Below are 19,935 nucleotides of genomic sequence, written 5' to 3' on the forward strand. Positions count from 1 at the left end.
ATGGCTCTACTTTAAATCAGATAATGGTGTTTGGGGGCTGCCTGGTTGGTGTTGACTTAGAACTTGTTCTAGTATTCAATGTGTTATCCGTATTCCCTTATGTTTTTCCCATAATGAATCAACAATCTTGGTTAAAAAGTCTAACTGTCTCTGGGCTTGGTGTTCACCTTGCACCTAAACCTCCTAAACAAGCTACAAAGCGTTTTGAGTTAATTGGCAGCGGCAGAAAAATGAAAGAAGCACAAATACCTGAGCTTGCGTTTACACAAAACGAGATTGAAACAACCAGTTTCCCTGACATTCTCTTTGTTTACCCAAGTTTTCCTGGACTCTGGCTCTTAATTGTTTTTTTTATTTTCTACACTGCTCAGTGCTCAGCTGGGAAAGGGAAAAGAAGGCGGTCCCCGGGCGTGCCTGGCCTTAAATGGGCTAGGCCCCGCCTCCCCGGCCCACCGATTGGCGGACGGGGTGGAAGGCATGCCCGGGGATTCCCTGTCTACGCGGGGGCAAGATCCCGCCCCCGTGTGTGTGGGTGGAGGGTTTAGCCTGCAACCCCCTCTCCTCCCAGGAGGAAATGGCTTTGTGAGCATTTTGTTTCTCTATTTTGTTAAAAAAAATCTTACTGTCTGTTCTGTTCTTGTCTTTATGTAAACTGCTTAGATTTTTATTAAAATGTTATCAATAAATAGATGTGGACATACCAACACTAGCCCCTGTATTTTCAGGACTTTTGTCCATGCTAGTTCTACATGCAGACATCATTTTTACACACCTGGATATAAATGTCATTGTTACCTGCTGGAGATTCTCGAGGGCATTTTGCTGGCCACTGTTTGAGATAGTATTAGATCCCCCCCCCCTTCCATCAAGGATTTGGGGAAGTGTGACAAAATATAGCCTAAATGACCAATCTAAGATCTGCCACCAAAATGCATTTTCTCTCTCTCTCTCTCTCTCTCAATTTCAACTCTGCTTCTATAATGTCTTCTAGTCTCAGGCCATGAGCAGTGAACCTGACCTCCTTGATCAAGTGTTTGAAGCAGTTGAGAAGGGTGTTGGCACTGAAAACAGTTGCTCTCTTCTTACAGCCATGGACACTTTGCTAAATTCTGCAAAAGTGAAGGACACGGTAGGTCTTACAAAAATTTCAAAGGGAAGAATATTCCACTGTTGAAATCTGGCTAATGAATTAACTTCCTAAAATATTTACACTTTGTGGAGGTGCTCATCCTTGGCTCAAGTGACTTGGTGTAGTCTTGCTATAAGTAGAACCTGCAACAAAACATTACTTGTGCTGTGTGCTCCTTTTGGGGTTCGTGCCGCACATCCTCTCTTCTGTTAATATGTTTATTCAGTTTCTCCCTTCCTTTCCATTTTTCCTCCAGTAGAAACCTAGCATTCTGTGAGCTCCAAATGCACACGGTACTCACCAGGGTGTTTTCTAAAGTTTTGTTTTTGCCCTTCTGCAAATCGTGGCCCAAATCCCCCAAGCCTGCTAACAACTCCCTCTATGTGTTAATGCTGTTTTAGTCTGCTTAAGAATTGGCACTCCAGGAACCGGTTTGCTGCTAGTACATAGGATGGGAGCTCTGTGTACATGCTTCTTTCCCTCAGTCCCTTTTCTGTTCTGGCACAACAGAGTATGTAAGCATGTCCTAGTAAATCTTGGATGAAATCAGTGGTGCTGCGATCTCAAGGAAGCACGCTTGTGAGTCTCTCTTCCTGCACTGCTCCTCTGCAAAATGGGTCTAGTTCATTCAGAGGTGCTGCAGTGAAAAATGTGCTGCATTATGAGGCAGCAGGTACAGAAGGGGTTGGTGCTTTCCACCTCTGTAGCTGCCAGTTTGCTCAAACGCTGTTTCGGGGGTTCCTTAACTTTTAATATAGGCTTCCTCTTTTATTTAGAGAAACATGAGTGGTTGTATTAGATATTTGGAGGCAGGGGAACCTGAAAAGTTCACGTATACATGTGGGACATTCTGTGTATCTTTCTGAATCACAGCCCATGTCTTTGAGTTGGAGCAAGCAGCTGTGTAATTTGAATGGACAATTAAGTTATCATAATACCCAAATTAAGAACATGAGGTCTCGTGGTGGTGGTGGGTTTGGTTTGGGGTTGTTTTCCAACTTGGAGTCTGAAGTATCACTCTTACGTTGGGGTGGGGAATCACTCTTTAGCATTTCTCTTGAAGAGATATGTACAGTAGCTGCTTGAGTAGCACCCTTAAGCTTACTTCATGTTGTGTTCCTTGGCAAATGGATTAGTATAGTTTCTTTCCCCCTTGTTTTCAGGAAAATGAATGACTCGTAGAAGCTTGGAAAATCCCAAAATTCAGAATTGCTTATGCCTTACTGATCCTGGGGTACATCAGTGCATGTTCACTTAAACCAGCCTTTCTTAACATTTGGGTCCCCAGATGTTGTTGAACTACAACTCCCATCACCCCTAGCTAGAAAGGCCAGAGCTCAGGGATGATGGGAGTTGTAGTCCAACAACATCTGGGGACCCACAGGTTGAGAACCACTGACTTAAACTTTATATCCCCTCACATTTTAATGTTTAGCACTACAAATATATTGGTTGCAAGCAAATCATCCCTTAGGTTTGGTGCCTGTTCAGCTCAGGGTTCAGAGTTTAACATTTTTTTGTTGAGCGATCTCCACTTGAACAGGGCTGGGGAAAATATCTATGTAAGATACTAGAGAGCTGGACTTGAAACTTCCAGCCAGGCCAAATTGAAAGTAGCCATTTAGAAAGACAATTGACTTGACTTGGCAGGAAGTAGCTTCCTTTTATTAAAATATGTTCCTTATCCCTGAGAGCCTACGGGGATCAGCAACAGAAAATAAAGTATCCAGTTACTTGGTTATTAATTTATTTGTCACTGGTTCACACAAACCTTGACTTAGCATGAATCTGTGGGCTCCCAGAGAAGAGCAAGCAGTTTCTTTGCTCCTCCCCAGTCACATTTGCTGCCATTGGCTTAGTGTGCTGTCCAAGCTTGAATTTGTGGTTAAGCTCTCTCCAGACCTAACCACAAAAAACCTCTGTCAGTTTGGGGAGAGTTTTAACCACAAGTCCAGGTTCAGACAATACACTAAACCAAACCTTGTCTTTGCAGTAGCAAAAAAATCCTAATGAGGAGTAAAGCAAATGCAAGCTTTTCTCCAGGAGCCTGTGTGCTCATGGTAAACTGCTTCTCCCAATACGATCTAAACTGGACCCTGCAATCGTCATAGGAGGTCCTTCTTTGTGTGCCTCCTTCACATGAGGTCCGGAGAGTGGCAACACAAGAACGGGCCTTCTCTGCAGTGGCTCCCTCAGTTTGTTGGCTGCTCTCCCCACTGAGGTTTGCCTCACATCGTCATCATATCTTTAGGCGCCAGGCAAAAACATCCCTCTATAACCAGGCCTTTGGTCTTTTAACTATCTGTGGCTTTTTAGATGTGGGCAGGGTGTTTTTAATGTATTTTTTCCTCTTAGTTTTAATGTATCTATGTGGAGCTGGGATTGTCTGTCTGTCTGTGTGGTTGCTTGCAAGTAGCTTCTGGTTGTCCTGGACAAGATAAAGCAACTGGCAAATTTAATAAATTAAATAATAGAACTAAAAACAAGGTGTGGCTTGGTGGGATATGGAAACCAGTCCTCTGTATGCTTAGGACTGGATGAATGCATTGGACATTTAAAGAGACTATATTATGCTAGTGAAGGCAAAGGTTATTCATATATTTCTTTGGAATATATATATTTTAAAGATTTTACAAGTATTTGATGAGACTACCGTGTTTTTGTGTAAAACACAGTTGTAATTCTAAAAATGAATTTTAGCAATGTCCTGGATGTTGCCCGTTGAGCTGCCAGGGTTTAAAATCTGACATGATGAGCTCTTGTAAACAGAAACCACATAGATTATTCTGTATGATTGCAATCCTCGTCTATTGTTGACTTACTCAGCAAGGGTGATGAAAATTTAATCAGATGCATTATTGGCCCCCAGAGGATTTGACCTTGTAGTGACATAGCCGAGAGTAAAAAAGCTATGAAGGGATTCATTTGTGGTTAAAAAAAAAAGAAAAAGAAAAAAGGGAGGGGGCTATATTTTTTAATGAGCTACAGCTTTTGTGGGAGTGGCTTGGTTTCAAGCTGTGCAGAATTATGGTGCAGGACAATTGGCCTTTGCAAAACCGCGTATGCATCTCTTCGGCAATCATAAAATCTAAGTGATGACATCATTGATCTTGCTTAAAGAGTAAGTAGATTCTGCAAAGGAATAATGACTGGTTGCTATGACAATGTGGCTCTTTCCAGCTGCTGATTTTCTTACTTGGAACGCAGGGGTTTACGTGCAGGATCCAGGCTCTGCGTGATAAGCTGTGGATCTTCCTGGTTCAGTCGTTTTATGCTGTTCGTCACACACAGAGCTGGAAGCTGCTGAAGGCAGACGATCAACAGAACATACAAGCAGGTAGGCGAGCTGTCGAGAGCTTAGCACGTTGCGTAACAGCTGTGCCCTTATTAAAGAAATGAGAGGAGCTGGCAATTAATGATAGCTGGGAGAATATGTTGATGAGCCTTCTGCTCTCAAATAGTACATAATAATTTAACAAAAACGCTGCTAATATCCTGCTCTGCCAGCTTCAAGCATGGAAGCCAAGTGATTGTATGTCCCTATTGTGAATGACGCTGCTTGCGTGTTATTACTGCAGATGCATGGAACTGCAGATATGTGGAATCAAATAAATAGGTAGGCTGTCTTTTGTTTGTACTTAGAATATTGAAAGATGGGATTTATTTTAAGCACGTGGGCATGGTAGAAAGAATTCTATACCAAGCTGATGGCTGGTTTAGTACATGTAGCAGATGGAGGGTTTTACTTTGCATTCCATACCATGGAAAGCTTTAATTTTGCCTAATAACAGATCCCGGTTACTGTCACCCTTACAATCTATATGGTGCTGTTGTTGCTGCAGAAGAATCTCTACGGAAGCTTCATAGCAGCCGCTGAAATGTAAGCAGCAGAATTTGAGCCTTTAAACAAAAGGAGTCTTGCTGTGGCTCCTTTGCCTCCCCTTTGTTTTCAAATGTATGGAACAAAATCTTGCAGATGAGGTACCTGAAAATGGCTTCAGGGCAATGCTTCTGTATTTGTGCTGTGGTCATGTAGTTTCTTTAATCAGGAAAGCAAGCTACATATTCAGGATTGCAGCATTCTGCAAAGCAGTTGGGTAGCAATAAACGAATGCTAGAAAAACAACAGTACCTCCTTGCTTGTATTAAGAACAATCTGGATAAGCTAGATTGTGGGGTGTTATTTAAAGGCTGTAACTTCAGCTCCCCACCCCCACCCCCTTCGTTTCCTGATTATCAGTGGCTCAAAGTCATGTTGGGAATAGAATTGGTTTTGGAGAGTCAGACTCTATCATTCTAAACAGTGCTTTATAGTGTAAAAGTACTAGGTTCTATAGATGTGAGACCGTAACCAACCCTGTGTTTGCGAAGTTAGTGTTGTGCCTTCAACCCCTAACGTGGTTTTGTGCTTGCAAATAATCTGCAGCATTCATCCTTGCATTTTAATTATAATATCAAAAAACAGAAATATGTCATTATTTGCAATTGTATGTATTTGTATAAGCAGAAACTGGACATGTTTTCCTTTGGCAGCTATTGGAATGTTCACATGAACTTTCAGAGAAGCATATAATTTCATTTAGGGATTTCAGAAGACTGCAGGGTTTTGTTTTGTGTTTTTAATGGCAGTAATAATAGGCTAAAAAATAGAGATAAGCTCTTCAGTTTATGGGTTCCCAATGGAACAACTCGTATTTGTACTGATGTGTTACGATATGTGTGAACACACACACACACACACACACACACACACATATATGAGATAGAGGCATCCCTAAAAATAAACCTCATGATGCCATTTTCAGCCTCATGGCTTTCCTTCCAGAACAGAGGTTCACCGAGGAACTAAATGAACAAGGGTGTTTTTTGGGGGGGTAAAATTTACTCTTACTTGCATATTTTATGAAAGCAATAATATATATCTAGTGCAGTCATTTTTAGAGTGGATAGAGTGAAATGCTTTACAGAATCCAGGCACATAAATATTGCTCCCTGGCAAAGGCTATTCTGAACCAAGTGCACTTCCTCTCATGTTTGCATCTGTCTAGTGTAGGTTACGTAAGCACTGCAGAAATCTCACATCTGGGAGCTTCAGCGAAGCATGCTCTATTTGGAAACTTCATATATGGCGAGCTGTGTCGCCAGGCCAAAGAGGCTTGTGTGATCACCTCGGAATAACCAAAACATAGCTTTGCTTACAGAGGAAATACAGATTCACAGTAATTGACCAAAACTACAGATGTGAGATAACAAGAAGGCACTTGTGTGTTAAAGGAGTGTCATGGCCTACAATAAAGTTGCCTATAGCTGCAAGTAAACCAACTCGTTCGTCAGAATAATTTGTGACTTCCTTCTTTTCAAAAATGGAACAGATATACAATTTAAGGGATCCTTTCTAGAACCTGCCTGTTTTCCTTCATTCTGCACTTCAGGTCAAAAACTGCTATCATTTCTTAATTACTTGTGGTCTAAAATGTGACTCTCTTCTCAAATGCTGTCCTGTTTTACATAAAGGTTATTTTCCCTGAAGCTTCATTCCTTTTCTCCAGTATTTCTTTCTAAAGAAAGATATTCTTTTCTTATACAGCTGCTTTTGATAAAGGCGATGATAGAAGACCTACCAAAAAGCCCGTATTCACTAGTTCTCAGGTAAAACTACAACAAAAAATACCACAAGCTAGTAGTGTGTTAGCCAACTTCATTTCCTTGTAATTTTGACTGAGCTAATATACACCTATGATCATCTTGACCCTATATTTTTTGTTTCTTTGGGTGGGGAGAGGGCAGGGTACGTGAACTTTCCCATTGAAGGAAGAGGTTGGTTTAGGAATAGTCAATACTCTCAACCCCAAAAGAAGCAGTTTGCATTCTATTTCTCCTTGTATGCATCTCTGAAATGCTTTTTAAAAAATAAAAGCATATTTTCCCCAGGTTGCAACACAAAAAGTGTCCTACCTAGTGAATGGAGCTATTCAGTTTATTCATCCCATCAAATAAATACCCAGTGGACCTCCATATTTGGGGAGATTTTTGTGAGCGAATCCAACCCTAAATAAGGGGGTGGTGATGCATACAGTCGTACCTTGGTTTTTGAACAGCTTAGTTCATGAACAACTTGGAACTCGAACGTCGCAAACCCGGAAGTAAGTGTTCTCGTTTGCGAACTTTGCCTCGGAAGTTGAATGTCCAGTGAGGCTTCTGCGGCTTCCGATTGGCTGCAGGATTTTCCTGCAGCCAATTGGAAGCCACGCCTTGGTTTATGAACGTTTCGGAAGTACTGGACTTCATTTACAGGTACATTTATAATCTGCAAAACTAGAATCCTAGAAAAATGCCCGTACCAGGAGTGGGGGAAGGATGGACTTCCATTTCAAGAACTCTTTGAAGATGTATTGCATCTCTGTTCTGTACATGGAACATCAGGCCTTCCAGCGTCCTCAGGGGAAGATTTATTTTAGTCTTCAATGGTGTTCCTAGAGTTTTACTTTTGCTTGCCTGAAGGATGTATCCAGTTATTTTTATATATGGAAAAGCAAAAGATAAACTGTATGCTCCAGAAGAATTATGATGTGAAGTGCTTTCTAGTCCCTGGTGACCCAATCCATTGAGAATGAAGCCTGTTCAAATATGTTCACCTCTGGCCCAAATGCTGAGAAGTGATTTTATATAAATGACGGCACGATTTTATGCATATCTTAGAAGTCCGTCCCACCATATCCGCTGGAGCTTTCTCCTTAGGAAGCAAGCACGCCAGCTTGCCCCTGCAATTGAGGGGGCCGGCGCAGGGACGTCAGCATGCCATGTGACATCGTGCAATGTGTTGATATGTTACAGGCATGCCGTGTGGTGTGCCGCACAAGTTGTGTGATTAAGGTGAGCGTGTTGTGTGCAGCCACTGGAATTTTGAGGGACGCCAGCTCCCTCCTTGAAAATTAAGCAACCTTAGATGTTTAAACTAGCTGTTGTTTCCAAACCTCAAAAATGGAGATAAGAACATTTTCTTCAAGTGTGGTAGTTAAGACTCATGCTGAACTAAATAGCTAAGTTTTCAGAGTAAGTAACTGTGACTCTCCTACTGTTTTCCTTTCTTTTCTGAATTATCATATTTTTCTCCTCTCAGTTAAACAGATGCACTACTGACAATTCTGGTCTAAAGCATCCTGCTTTGAAAGCATACAGAAAGCAAAACAGTTGGGGTGGTTCCTGCACTAATCAGGATAAAATGAAATCTGATGGATTAGGAGCATCTGGGCACACATCGGCTACCAACAGGAACGGCACTAATAAGGCTTTGAAACATGACGATTTAAAGGGGAAAGACAACAAAAAAGCTGTTTGCAAGATGATGAAAGAGTCCAAAATGGGGGAGAAAACGCCTTCGCCCAAGGCTAGAGCTGTTATAAAGCCCAAAACTGAAAATAATGGAAATGCTAAGGCCGAAAGCTTGCTTACCAAACAGGATTCCGAACGGTCTTTATCCGCTAGCGGACACAAAAATGTGGGAAGTGGCAAAGCCTCAAAAAATCAAGAAGGTAAAACTGCAGGTGCTAGACCCAAAGTACTCCCTGGAAGCTCAAGTGTACAGATTAAAGCAAAACCTTTGAAGAAGACCAGTGGAAAGGAATCTCCCTCTCTTATGGGCACAGAAACTCTAAGCAAGTCCACTAACTCCAGCACAGATCTACGGATGTCCATTGAACAGCTCGATGAACTGAAAGAGGAAAAATTAACAGATGAAGGCAAAAAGCACTCAGGTAATAGAGATTCCCTTTGGACCTGCCTCACAGATCGTTCACTGCAAAACAGGGGGGCGAAACTGTTAAAAAATCACTTCTAAGTGAGTTGTGATTTTTTTTTATTTGATTTTTGTAATTTAATGTTTTGATTGTAGAAAGGAAATTTAGATTGGTAAAATATGGACAGATACATAGCTAATCCTTTGAAAAATCTTCACAGAATTTTGAACAGCTGTTTGAAGATGGGGGTAAAATATATTTATTCCTTTGAGTATTTTTTCACTTTACATCTAATACATTTCATTTAGCTGCCATTACCTGGGGATGTCAGCTAAATTTGCAATCATAAGCTTAGGTTATTTGAATAGGAAGCATTTGGAGCAACTGTGGATAATCAAGGTTCATCTTTTGGGGGAGGAAGTGGATGAAGCTAAAAGACTGTATTTAAACCGTGAGATTTGAACTTTCCAGCAGATGCTCATTACATGGGTCTCTTTACTGTCTAATTCTGTTTTTATTTTATCATACAGCTTTGAAAACAAAGCCTGCTTCGAAGATGTCTAATGGCGCTCCTGCTAAAAAACATGTTAATGATCTTGAGGCTAATGATTCCATGAACAGGTCTGTTGGAAGTTGGGCTACTAGTTTTTCCATATTAATAGGATTTTATTTCCCTGTTGAAAATGAGGTTCATCAAGTCAAAACATTCTAAAACTTGTGTGTTTGTTCCAGGTTCTGTATTCTGGTTTATATTTGGATGGAGCAAGAAATTATAATTATTTTTGTTATATTCTCAGGACTTCGCATCATCCAACCATTTCATTCTGGCACCATTCCCATGCTTGCCACAAAATTCTGCTTCCCAGATTCCTTAGAGAATTCAAGAAGACTATGGGGAGAGAGTGCTCTCACATTTGGGGAAGGTTTTTTTCTTTAAAAAAATGTGTTTTTCTTATTGCTTGTGACACTCTCCCTACCCTAGCACTGATAAGCTCTCACCCTCTCCTATGAGTCCTCAACATGTGCCAGAGGAGTGGGATTGGGGGCAACAGCCAGAATTTGTGAACCCCAGAATTCTATAGAGTTTTGTTTCATTGCTGCTTTATACCTCAACCCTCCCTAAAGATCATTTGAGACTCTCCATTTTGCAAGTGTAAAATAATAACAGGATTCTGAGCTCTCTCAGTAATGGAGAGACAAGCTATATAGTCAACAAGAGATGTTGTTGCTTGTTAACATCCTATTTTCTCCCTTTTTAATCTGGTATGACTTTTTTTTCTTAGAGGCATTTTGTGCTTTTTCACCTAGAAACACGTGTAGGGCATGCAGATGCTTCAGTATCATGTTAGCCTTCTAGATCTTTAATCTTACAAATAATTCAAGCAGCGTGTTTCTGTTTTCAGTGTAAAGAAATGCACTGGAAAGGGCAACAACGAACCCCTACCGCAGGCAGTTTTGAAGAAAAGGGGAAATGAATCTGGCAACTCTACCATGCAACAGAAGACAAAAAACGTAGCTAACACTGTGAAAAATCAAGGTAAAGATTTGTCCTGTACGTGTAATGCTGACTTTGTATAAACCATTTCCAAACTGGGAATCTTTGTCAGAGATGCATGTGGTTAGATGACTAAACTGCAAAGCTAGGCACCCTTTCTTGGAGTAAGCGCCATTGAATTATACAGGTGTAACTTTCAAGGAACCATGCATTGTATTGAAGTGTAAGTAAAACTCAGATCCATTTGGGGGCATTCATAGGAGTGCTGCTCATCACTAATTTGCAGGGGCCATCTAATTAGGTTACAATGCCATACCTTCTTTTAGTGGTATGTGAGAAATCAATTTATAGTTTTCAAAACTAACCATGTGGCTAGTGTAATTACAGATCTCAAATATAGTGTAATAAATGCAGTCATAATACTGCAAAGACTTTTTCCCCTTTTAACGTAATTAATGATGGCAGTGTTCTAAGTTTTAGCCTAGTGATTGCTAGCTCTTGCCTGTTCCACAGTGTGGTTCTGGTTAGTAGTGATGATGCTTCCACAAAGGACAACTTTAATCTTCTGTTCATTTTTGGACTATTTGTGTTTGAGTGTCCTTTTGAAGTTCTTTTCGTATGGAAAGTCCTGACACAGCTGACATTCACTGCTCCTTCATATAATACACTCTGCAAATTGGAATGTAGCATAACCTTTAGATTTTTGTTTCGGTAGGTCCACCAGGAGAGATCCCAAATCTACTGAAGCCTGGACTTTCTCCTAAGCAAAATGAAGAAAAAAACATGACCCAATATCTAACTCAATCAGAGAAGCAACCTTCATCAAAGAAAAAGTCTAAATCTCCACAGACAGCTTCCGTTAAAGCCACAGCAAAAATAATAATAACATCCAAAACCCAAAACCATTCAAAGAAGAGTGAAATGGTGAACAATAAAGACCAAAAACAGAAAACAGTTACAGGGCAACCTGCTCCAAAGCTTCCTTCTTCAAGCCAGAAGCATTCCAGAAGTGAATCACCAGTTCAGAAGAATTTACATGCAGAAGGGCAAAAAAATTCAACTTCGTTGGGAACTCAGTTACATAGCAGTAACAAATCTAGCCCAGGGAAGAAGAACAACAGCAGAACATCTTTGCTTGAGATAGATAAGAGGCACATACCTGATTCAGAAAAAGTGACCCCTCTTGAAGAGAGAGACATGAAAGGAAATTTGGAACATCATTGTGTTGCAGAGCTGAAAACTGAAAAGATAGCAAAACAGGTTCATAAGAATGAAGATGATAAATCACTTGTAAACAAAACAACTGTACAAGAATTGCAGCATGTCCGAGAAGAGAAGGGTGTGACTTGTGCAAATGTTAGCCAGAATCCTGCAATTTTAGCTTCTAAAGAATTGAAGTGCAAAATACTCCCTGATTCTGTTGCCTACCGGAATCTCTTGGAGCAGACAGGAGAGAACCTTTTAACACAAGTAACATCGGCCGGCTGCAAATCTAATGATACCTCAAAGGATGTTAACTATCTTGAAGATCCATTGCACAGCTTGTCTGAAACGGCCAATGACAGCTCTAACTCTGAACATGAGGGGAGGAAATCTTCTAAGGTCTGTATAGTGGGCTCTGAAAGCGCTGATGAATTCTCTGATAAATCTGCCTTGACTGAATCCCAATCGGCTACGGTGGAATCAGATGCTGCTTCAAAATCTTTTGTAGAGCATGTTGCAGAAAAATGCTCATCTAAAGACACCGATACCACAGAGACCCCAGAGAGCTATGAGAACTCAGAGGCCCCCTTTGCAGATCATTGGAATCTGAGTTCCAGTGCACTTGATCCAAAAGAAAGCCCTGAATCGGACACTGGCAGTGCAACGACATCATCTGACGATATAAAGCCAAGATCGGAAGACTATGATGCAGGAGGATCTCAGGATGACGAGGGGTCGAATGAAAGAGGGATTTCAAAGTGCAGCACTATGATATGCCATGATTTCCTTGGCAGAAGCAGCAGTGATACAAGTACACCCGAAGAGCTCAAAATCTATGACACAAGTCTGAGGATAGAAGTGAAAATGAAAAAGGAAAACTCTGATCTCTTCCGTGTTATTTCAACAAGTGATGATGAGATCCCTAGAAAAAGGCCTGAAATGTGGCTGCACCAAGGTGATGAGAAAAGGGGCGGTTCCAGGGGGAATAATGCTAATTTTGCCGCTGCACAGTTTCCTCAAGAAGCTGATCAGGTCTCCTCTTCGGCTGATGAAACGGAGGATGAAAAGTCTGAAACTGAAAATGTCGTAGAAAACCTGCCTCCACCAGAAATCCCTGTTCAGCAGTTCCATGGAATTGTGAATCTCGCTTTTGAAGATGCAGCAGAAAATGATACTGAAAGTCAAGAATTCCCTGCCACCAAAAACTTTAAGCGTTCAGTATTGCTTTCAGTGGATGAATGTGAAGAATTGGGATCTGACGATGGTGGAGAGGTCCACACCTCCCTCCAGCGTTCTCTGGAAGCTGCAACGCCTTCTGATGTGTTTGATGGCACTTCCCATGAGGATCATGGCAAGACATTTTATTCAAGATACTCCTTGGAGATTGAAGACGGATTCCTGGAGTGTAAGGAGAATGATAAGGAAAGGTTAGAGAAAAGTGAGAATGCTTCTGTAGACCCTTGTGGCAATGAGCAAAAACCCAAGGACAAGAGTACTCCAGTTATGGAACAGAAGCCTGCCGAGAAAGATCTGATTGTGAGACATAGTCCGTCTCCTGCAGAAGTTAAGGAAAACGCCAAGAGTGAAGAGAACCATGAATTTCAATGTAATAAAGTCTCAGACAATGACACAAAATCTCAAGGAAGACCATGTCACCTGGATCTTCATCAAAGAGATAATACTGAGTTACAAAAGAACAATTCTGCAAAACCTGTAGACCCAAGTAGGAGTCATATACTGATTCAGGAAGGCCACGTGAAAGAGATTGATTCAGCATCTACTGAATACGCTAACTCTGCTTTATCCGCAGGTAACGTACAGAAATAAAAGCATTAAGTTCCTCAAGATATTACGTATTAGTGGAATATTAGATTTATAGTTGGGTTTGAGACACTAACTCTAGCAAATACCTTTAGAAATTTTATCCAAACTGTTATAGAATTAAATGCTTATGTTTCAAACAAAATCTTAAGTTGCATACCATATTCTCGACCATAATAGAATATGTATGACGCTGTCCAGTGGGCAGCTGGGAATATTTATCATGAGCAAAGCAGAGAGTGGGATGCTGTTCCCTGCTCTTGAGTTCATTTTTGACCCAACAGAACATAGGCAATATCATCTTTTAATGGAAACCTGGCTATCCATTGGTTCAGCAGCCTATATGATTCACTTAAATATATATCTATATCTATATATATCTATATCAAAGTGGGATGTGCAATAAGTGCATTAATCTTCTCAATTAAAAGTGCTCTGCGTATTTGCCTTTTAAGAGCTATATTCATTATTGTTTCTGTTTTGCACAGAGCTAGGGTCTCCTCTTAAGCTGCTGTTGGATTCAGTGGGGCCCTTGCCATTGGCCTCAGCAGAAGCTGGCCTCGACTCTTAAGATACTTTTTCAGAATTATTGTAGTTCTAAGTTTTGCCAGTTGAAAAATAATTGCTTTTTAAAAAGAGAAGGGTCAGCTTTAAAACAAACAAACAGTTAATACATTTAAACTTATGCTTGCTTCACACGGTTAGGTAACTTCTTGTCTAGTTTTGTGTCTTCCTTAAAACAGGGATTCAACTTGGTACCCCCAAAGTACAACACAGAGAACCTGAATCTTTCAAACTTCTGTGTATTTAAGAGTTATAAACTGATGATTTGTGTTCTGAAGAACCATACGAATGGATGACTTATCAAGCTGTACTTCTTTTTGTTTGCTTGTCCTTGCTTGCAGCTGCCCTTTGCATGTGCAATACTTAAATATTAAGCCTGTGAATAAACCATTTGTTTTTGCCCCTTTGAGGTTGACTTGGCTTAAGTCACTGTTTGGTGATCATGTCCTCCCTTTCGTTTTCCCCTCCCTCGCTCTGCTCCTTCCTATTTTTAGTTATTATTTTAGTGGTTTTAGAAATCCATGTGCATTAAATGTTGGTTTACATGACTTGTCATTTTCTGTATCAGAAATTTTTTCCAATTATGGAGGTTTATTGTCAATTGCCAGTGGTGATTGCTGCTTTATTTATAAGCCGTATACTTCGTTTCATTTACTTTTTTAAATGCATTTTTAAAAATGGCTCAAATATTTGTGGACTTTGTATACAAGTTACATTTTTCCTTACCTCTTTAATCTGGTTGGATTGGTCCTGCTGCATTGAGTGAAGTATGCTGTACAAAAGCCCTGCAAAAGGGGAAAGCCTGTGCAATTTTTACAATGTGTAGTATTGTGAATTATTTCAGGAGACATAGATGATTGTGACAGATTGACACAAACCTGCATGTATGAGCATCGGCCTCCAAAAACCCTTTCTCCAATTTACGAGATGGATGTTGGAGAAGCTTTTGAGCAGAGGATGGAGTCGGAACTGAACATTCTAGATGTGGATTTTGAAGATCAGCCGTTTGCAGAACAGGACTGGACTCTTCTCAGGCAACTGTTATCTGACCAGGAGTCAAACTTAGACATCAAAAACTCTGTTCCTGAAGACCTTAACTTAGCACAATATCTCATCAACCAGACACTTTTTCTGGCACGAGACAGTTCACAACCTCAGGGTAAAGCACAGATTGACACTTTCAGTAGGTGGACTGAACTGATATCTCCACTGGATGATTCTTCAGCAAGCATCACAGTGGCAAGTTTTTCCTCTGAAGATTGTTCTTCCCCTCAAGGGGAATGGACAATTCTTGAACTAGAAACCCATCATTGAAGTGATCAAGTGTTTTGAGACAGGACTCCTCCCCTCTTCTTTTCCCTGTACCTCTGCAAGTGAATAGGTGATGCAATATTTCTATACAATAATAAATACTGCATCTGTCAAGAAGAGTCAGTCCTTGATATTGAAATGATCCTTTCTTTAAGTGGTCCGTTTCTAATTTAAGATTTAAACACAGGTAAAATAAACTTTTGAGATTTAAGGTGGATGTTTTTCTAAAAACTATTTTCAAGCATGTCTTCTTTTCTTTCTCTTCCTAGACTTAGGAAATTAGATGCCCTGTAAGAAAAAGCTTTGACTTACTCTCTCCTTTTTTCATTCATCACTTACTCATACATTTCCTAAATGCTCAATGAATTAAAATATGAATGCAGAATAAGTATTGCTATCCTTCTTTCTTCCATTGCTCTCCATACATAGTGACTTGGTGACTTCTTCAAAGATAAGCGATTCACAGTGATTACGTCAAAAGATGTGTGCCAACAGTACTTTCAATTCTAGAAATGTGTGTTTGGATTTGCAGGAAATAATAATAATAATGCAACTGTTTCTGAATTTATTTATAAACAGCAGCATGTTTGGGTTGTTTTCTCCAGGTTGATTTTTTGTACCTTTTTTGTTTTTGAAAATTCAATAAATTTCTAAATTGTTTAAATCTAAGATTGCACAGGAGTTACTGGAAGGGATACGTAGTGTTCTTTTTCTAGGAAGAAATATATGTTTACAGTGTTGTTAAATTGAAGGGGGGGAAACCTCAAGAATTATTTATACAAAATCTAATACAGTTAACAGTTTTTTTTCCTTTTAAGATGGTATTTAATAGCATGAGACAGGTGAAATATAATGAAGTAGTCTGCTCATTTCAAATTTCTGTCTTTTGTGTGCCATATAGATCTATATTTGGATTCCTTAGAGTAGCACACTTCCCTTATCAAAGGACACTTTTAAAGGAGTGGTATTCATATTTTTTGATCCCGAGCCTTTTTCCCAGTTACAGCTTATCATCTCGGGGGTGGGGGTGGGTCTGGCTAATAGTGCAGGAACAGTGAAACACAATATCATCTATATGTGTTTTTTTAATTTCCTTTTCAATATGCATCGTATTTACTCTGTGACGAGAAAATTGGAATCCACTTCATAGGGAGTTCTTTCCATCCAAGTTCCACTTGGATGGAACACTCAGATACTGATTTTTGTGTTCTATGATGCTCACTTAAATAAACTTAAGATGGATGGACCTTTTTGCTGTGAAGTAATTGGGCGAGATTTACCTGTCAGCGGAAGCCCTGCACAAAGACTTCTGTTTGCCCTGCCCCGCATGCTCTCCTGACCTTTGCTCTGGTGGGATGGAGAACCCTTAGTACAGCACATGAGGGAAGGAGAGGGGAGATCTGTCAGGTTATAGTGCTTGTGCAGTTGGAGCATTTGTCATAGCGCAAATTATTATTATTATTATTATTATTATTATTATTATTATTATTATTTATTTAATAATAAATTTTATTATTTGTACCCCGCCCATCTGGCTGGGTTTCCCCAGCCACTCTGGGCAGCTTCCACAAAGACCAAAAATACACTAATATGTCATACATTAAAAACTTCCCTGAACAGGGCTGCCTTCAGATTTCTTCTGAATGTCAGGTAGTTGTTTATCTCTTTGACATCTGATGGGAGGGCGTTCCACAGGGCGGGCGCCACTACCGAGAAGGCACTCTGCCTGGTTCCCTGTAGCTTTGCTTCTCGCAATGAGGGAACTGCCATGAGGCCCTCGGAGCTGGACCTCAGTGTCCGGGCAGAACGATGGGGGTGGAGACGCTCCTTCAGGTATACTGGACCGAGGCCCAACTCAAAGTTGAGTTCCACCCATTTTATTTTAGTAACGCATGTGGAAATGCAGCTTTTGAAGGATTCATGATTTCATTCTTCCCTCTCTGTCTATACTTAAAGATAAAGGGACCCCTGACCATTAGGTCCAGTCGTGGCCAATTCTGGGGTTGCGGTGCTCATCTCGCTTTACTTGCCGAGGGAGCCGGCGTACAGTTTCCGGGTCACGTGGCCAGCGTGACTAAGCCGCTTCTGGTGAACCAGAGCAGCGCACGGAAACACCGTTTAACTTCCCGCTGGAGCGGTACCTATTTACTTGCACTTTGACGTGCTTTCGAACTGCTAGGTTGGCAGCAGCAGGGACAGAGCAATGGGAGCTCACCCTGTCGCAGGGATTCGAACCGCCGACCATCTGATCGGCAAGTCCTAGGCTCTGTGGTTTAACCCAAAGCGCCACCCGCGTCCCCCTGCCTATACTTAATAAATTTAAAAAGTAATTGATATACTTGTATAGTGCTGTTCCACTAAGAAAAATTCCCAGCTTTCAATGGAAATACATGAAAACATTAAAGTAAAACACCTAAATATCTCTCTTTCACACACACACGTGTCAGAAATTAAAAATGGTAGAAACTGTAAAGCGAAGATAGAAAAGCAGCATAGAGATTAACATGGGCTTTTGTGGAAAGGTCATTCCAAAGGTGCGGTTCAGATTCCTGTGGGCATAGGTGGACCTCCTGATCTTTGACTCCAAGAGCCATTCAAGGGTTCAAAGGTAAGCACTAGCAAGTTGAACTTTGAAACAGACCAACATCCAGTGCAGTTTTTCAAAGACTGGCAACATGTAATCCATTTGGCTGGTCTCTGTTAGTAGCCCAATGACCATTTTGTACTAGCGGTTTGCAGTAAGTCTTCAATGGCATTGTGAAAACCATTGCAGGTCTTGGCAATGCATAACGGCTTTCTGTGTACTTCAATAGTTAGATTTTTATTTCTGACAAACGTTGGGATTCGTTTTGTAGCAAACATTTGGTGTATGTAATGGGGAAAGAAAGTTGAATAAATGTGGCAGGAAAAGAATATAGCTTATGCTGTGTCAGCTCTTCCTAGTTCACTTACCCTTATTTTAAAAAGATTTTATTAAAGATAAATATAATGAGTATAATATCATAAAATTCCCCAGTAAAAATTGTGACACCCCCCCCCGCCGCATCCTCCTTTTTCTACAGCGTGATGAATTTGCAATAAATGTCTTTACAATCTTCAATCAGCTTCCAAAGTCACATTCACACATTCAGTGCTCCAAACGTCCATCAAAGAGAGTCATATCTGATAATAACTTACATGTTTTAATAGTCTATTCCTATGTCTAAATGTCCAATGTAGTTTGAGGAAGATTATCTGCCTGTCTGTGATCTTTGGTGTAGAAAATAAAGGACCACCATATTGTGAGAAATGTCTCTGGTTTTTGTTTTCCATGGGAAACAATATTATGGGTGACCTTTTCTGCTATTGCTTGCATCATATATTTTTATACTTGTAGCTTTTGCCGTGTTTGTGCCAATCATGCAGCGACAAGAAAACAGGCAGCGAACCTTTTATAAAGTTGTTTATTGGTGTCCTCAAAAATAGTAAGGAAAGCCGATTGTGGGTTAATAATACATTTCAATGTTGTTTAAATTTCTTTTGCTAGGGGGGAGATGGCAAATGGGCTCTGGTTATTTGGTTTTCAAGTGGAAAAGTTCCTTTGATCTGGCGTGACAATGGGGAGGAGGAAGAGGATTCAGGCAAGGGGTGTAGCCGGGCTTGAGACACACCAGCTGGGGTGATGTACTTGCAGGGTGACACAGGATGGTGAGAAGACCCAGAACTGAAGGAGCCAGAGTCAGAAGGGGCCCTGCCTCCATGAACACAGTGGGCTCTGAGACGTAGGGAGCAGTGGGAGATATGCTCTAGGTCAGGCATAGGCAAATTCGGTCCTCCAGATGTTTTGGGACTACAACTCCCTAGCTAACAGGACCAGTGGTCAGGGATGAACTGGAGGGCCAAAACATCTGGAGGGCTGAGTTTGCCTATGCCTGCTCTAGGCGGCTGAGGCAGATGAGCGTACAGCCCAGCTCCGTAGTTGGCCAGGTGGGGCTTGCTATCTCTGGGAGGAGAGTGATTGCTTAGCTGAAGTAGGCTCAGGACAGGTGCTGCACTCAGCAGGCAAAGCAGCAAAGGGCAGCTGAGCTAAGGGGCTGTGTCTGCTCAGCTGTCCATGTTGATGGATCTTGGCTTGGATGCTCCAGGTCCACTACAGGATGGTGCTTCTGGTTGGACTTTGGACATATGGATTGACCCTAGAACGTGTTTCCCGAATGTTGAACTTGGGACTTGAAATACTGCCTTGCCGCCAGGTAGGCCAAGGGATCAGGACAATGTCCATAGCAACGTCTAGCATGAAAGAAGAGCATATGATGGAAGGGTGGAAGGGTAGGATATCTGACAGATAAGCTGTGGAGGTGTGCTGGGCTAACCTCAATTTATTCCCCAGGGGGTGGACCCAAGCAACGACCCTTGGCCAGTTGGGCCCACCCCCTGGGGAATCCCTGGACCTAGGCCTGCCTGTCACTGGACCACCCATAGTTGGGCCAGCAGTCCTACCCAGGCTGACAAAAGCCTATGGCCAGGCCACAATGCTGCCTGTTTAAGGTAAGCAGACTTGTCTTATCCTTTGCCTTAGGCTGGAAAATGTCTGAAACTAGTCCCTAGAGCAGTGATGGCCAAACTTGGCCCTCCATCTGTTTTGGGACTACAACTCCCCTCATTCTTAGCTAACAGGACCAGTGGTCAGGGATGAT

The 19,935-nt window shown here is 41.2% G+C and overlaps 1 protein-coding gene across 5 annotated transcripts in view; it reads left to right on the forward strand.

Moving 5' to 3' along the window:
* The window catches only part of BTBD8 (BTB domain containing 8), a 44,401-nt gene extending 28,478 nt beyond the window's left edge, over positions 1-15,923 (forward strand). For 4 of the 5 annotated variants that reach the window (XM_081914072.1, XM_081914074.1, XM_081914075.1 and 1 more), the window contains 8 exons: positions 992-1,129; positions 4,310-4,466; positions 6,717-6,778; positions 8,250-8,883; positions 9,396-9,486; positions 10,269-10,402; positions 11,076-13,373; positions 14,793-15,923. In XM_081914072.1, the coding sequence (XP_081770198.1) occupies positions 992-1,129; positions 4,310-4,466; positions 6,717-6,778; positions 8,250-8,883; positions 9,396-9,486; positions 10,269-10,402; positions 11,076-13,373; positions 14,793-15,262 (3,984 nt within the window). In that variant the 3' untranslated portion in view covers positions 15,263-15,923. The remainder of the gene's footprint in view (positions 1-991; positions 1,130-4,309; positions 4,467-6,716; positions 6,779-8,249; positions 8,884-9,395; positions 9,487-10,268; positions 10,403-11,075; positions 13,374-14,792) is intronic. The other variant, XM_081914073.1, reaches the window with a different exon arrangement.
* The last annotated feature ends 4,012 nt before the right edge of the window (positions 15,924-19,935 follow it).

The sequence above is a fragment of the Podarcis melisellensis genome, assembly GCF_964234715.1.
Source record: "Podarcis melisellensis genome assembly, chromosome: 6".
Classification (NCBI taxonomy): domain Eukaryota; kingdom Metazoa; phylum Chordata; class Lepidosauria; order Squamata; family Lacertidae; genus Podarcis; species Podarcis melisellensis.